Consider the following 2250-nt stretch of genomic DNA (forward strand, 5'->3'; position numbering starts at 1 on the left):
GGGGGGGTTATAGGATCCCCATATAGGGGGATGATTTTTGGTAATGTATTTCTAGATCTTCCATCTCATTTACCTCCTGAAGAAGCAGATTCCAATATCTGGGGAAACACGACAGGAAGTGGTCTCCTCCCGCCACCGGCTAGAAAACCCAATAACCAAGTATAGGACAATTAGCAGCTTTTATTGAAATAGAGCGGTGGGAGGGTCTAGGCAGTGGCGTCGCTACAAGGGGGTAAGGGGAGGGCAATTGCCCCCACTACCTTCACCGACACCTCCTGCACCAGGTTCCTCTTGCCGGGGTCCTCATAGGGGATGTGGCCCTCGCTGGTGCCTTGTGGTATCAGCTTGCCCAGCATGGTCCCCTTCTGGCGGATCTTCTTGGTGAGGGCCCGAGTGTCCACGCCTGCAGACGGAGGAAACGTAACAAATCACCAAAGACGAGAGGGATCCACCCCTCCAGAGACAACCAACGGAGCCGCCCCCACTAACCCCCATACCCTGGGGCCACACAATGGAAGAAAGGGGCCCGGCACGTTAGAGGGCCAGACTACAAAGCAACCGTGGGTGAGCTCGGCATCCTCCTGGCGAATCACGTCCAGCCTTGGAGAGCTTGCAAAACCGACGCGGCAAACATCCCCAATGCGGACGCCGTTCCCTTCCCATGGCACACAACCGGGCCGAGGGCGGCAATCCCCAACGTCCTCACTGACTGCGCCGTCCTTACCTTGCAGGCCGGGGATCTCTTGCTCTCTCAGCCATTGGTCCAATGACAGGCTGCAGCTCCAGTGGCTGGGGTGGGCAGAGCATTCCCCCACGATGAGCGCCGCCGCCTGGATCCCAGCAGATTCAAACCACTGCAAGAGAAACAGAAGACCGTGACTGCATGGAGGAGGCTGGACGGGGGACACAGACCACGGCTGCATGGACGAGACTGGACAGGAGACACAGACCACGGCTGCATGGAGGAGACTGGACAGGAGACACAGACCACGGCTACATGGAGACTGGACAGGAGACACAGACCGTGACTGCATTGAGGTGACTGGACAGGGGACACAGACCACGGCTGCATGGAGGAGACTGGACAGGGGACACAGACCGTGACTGCATGGAGGAGACTGGACAGGGGACACAGACCACGGCTGCATGGAGGAGACTGGACAGGAGACAGACGGATACACTCGGAGGAACATTCACTTTAAAGATCAACAAAACTGATCTAAAATTAAAAATGATCCCGATGTACTACAAGAAGAGCCCGGGGGAAAGCGAGGGGCCCGGGGGAAAGCGAGGGGCCCGGGGGAAAGCGAGGGGCCCGGAGGAGCTTTATCATCATAATCCTCAAAAGAAAGTTCACTGGTCCTCATTGGGATGCTGCACCTTTAAAAACACCCGGGCGGGGCCACTCTGTCCAAGAAGCAGAACGCAGACAATGACTATTCCGCACTCTGAACAGGACAACGCACTCCACGGCCTCACCTCGTCCAAGGACAACTACCCCAAGATGCACTCTTATCCTGGACCTCCCGAGACCACCATCCCCCTCTAGGATGAAGAGACCAAGGAGGCCCCCAAACTACTAACCTCTTCTAGAGGGAAGAGACCAAGGAGGCCCCAGACTACTAACCTCCTCTAGAGGGAAGAGACCAAGGAGGCCCCCAAACTACTAACCTCTTCTAGAGGGAAGAGACCAAGGAGGCCCCAGACTACTAACCTCCTCTAGAAGGAAGAGACCAGGGAGGCCCCCAGACTACTAACCTCCTCTAGAAGAGGCTCAGGATGTCCCTAGAGCACCACCCCCTTCTAGGATGAATAGATGGAGGACAACTTCAGACCACCATCCTCCTCTAGGAGGAAAAGACCCAGGATACACCAAGACCACCACCCCAATCTAGGGAGGAGACCCCCAGGATGCCCCCAGACAATCATGCCCCTTCTCTAGGCAGCCGAGGACAACCCCAATGGGATGATGCCCCTTTACCACCCCAGCAAAGTATTGAACCCACCCCCCTGCCTCACGGTGACCTCAATGTGTACAAGGACAGCGACGTCTTATCCGGGAAAGACGAGATTTCACCGCACAACACGCTCAAGGCCACACAAAGGAATTCCAAACACGAGACGTCAGAGAGTGAAATCAGAGACATGGAAACTACAAAAAGAATGTCTGAGAAAAAGTCCAACTTCTGCCGAAATCTTCTGTTCCAGTTTTGGGAGGAGTGGGGGAGGAGTGGGGGAGGAGTGGGGGAG

The 2250-nt window shown here is 56.0% G+C and overlaps 1 protein-coding gene across 1 annotated transcript in view; it reads right to left on the reverse strand.

Annotated features, from left to right (window-relative positions):
- CAD (carbamoyl-phosphate synthetase 2, aspartate transcarbamylase, and dihydroorotase) overlaps positions 1 to 2250 on the reverse strand; it is a 37576-nt gene that overhangs the window by 32649 nt on the left and 2677 nt on the right. The window contains 3 exon segments of the mRNA XM_018574923.1: positions 74 to 177; positions 261 to 403; positions 725 to 854. Coding sequence (XP_018430425.1) covers positions 74 to 177; positions 261 to 403; positions 725 to 854 — 377 coding nt within the window.

The sequence above is a fragment of the Nanorana parkeri genome, unplaced genomic scaffold (genome assembly GCF_000935625.1).
Source record: "Nanorana parkeri isolate BGI_ZX_2015 unplaced genomic scaffold, ASM93562v1 scaffold3370, whole genome shotgun sequence".
Taxonomy (NCBI): Eukaryota; Metazoa; Chordata; class Amphibia; order Anura; family Dicroglossidae; genus Nanorana; species Nanorana parkeri.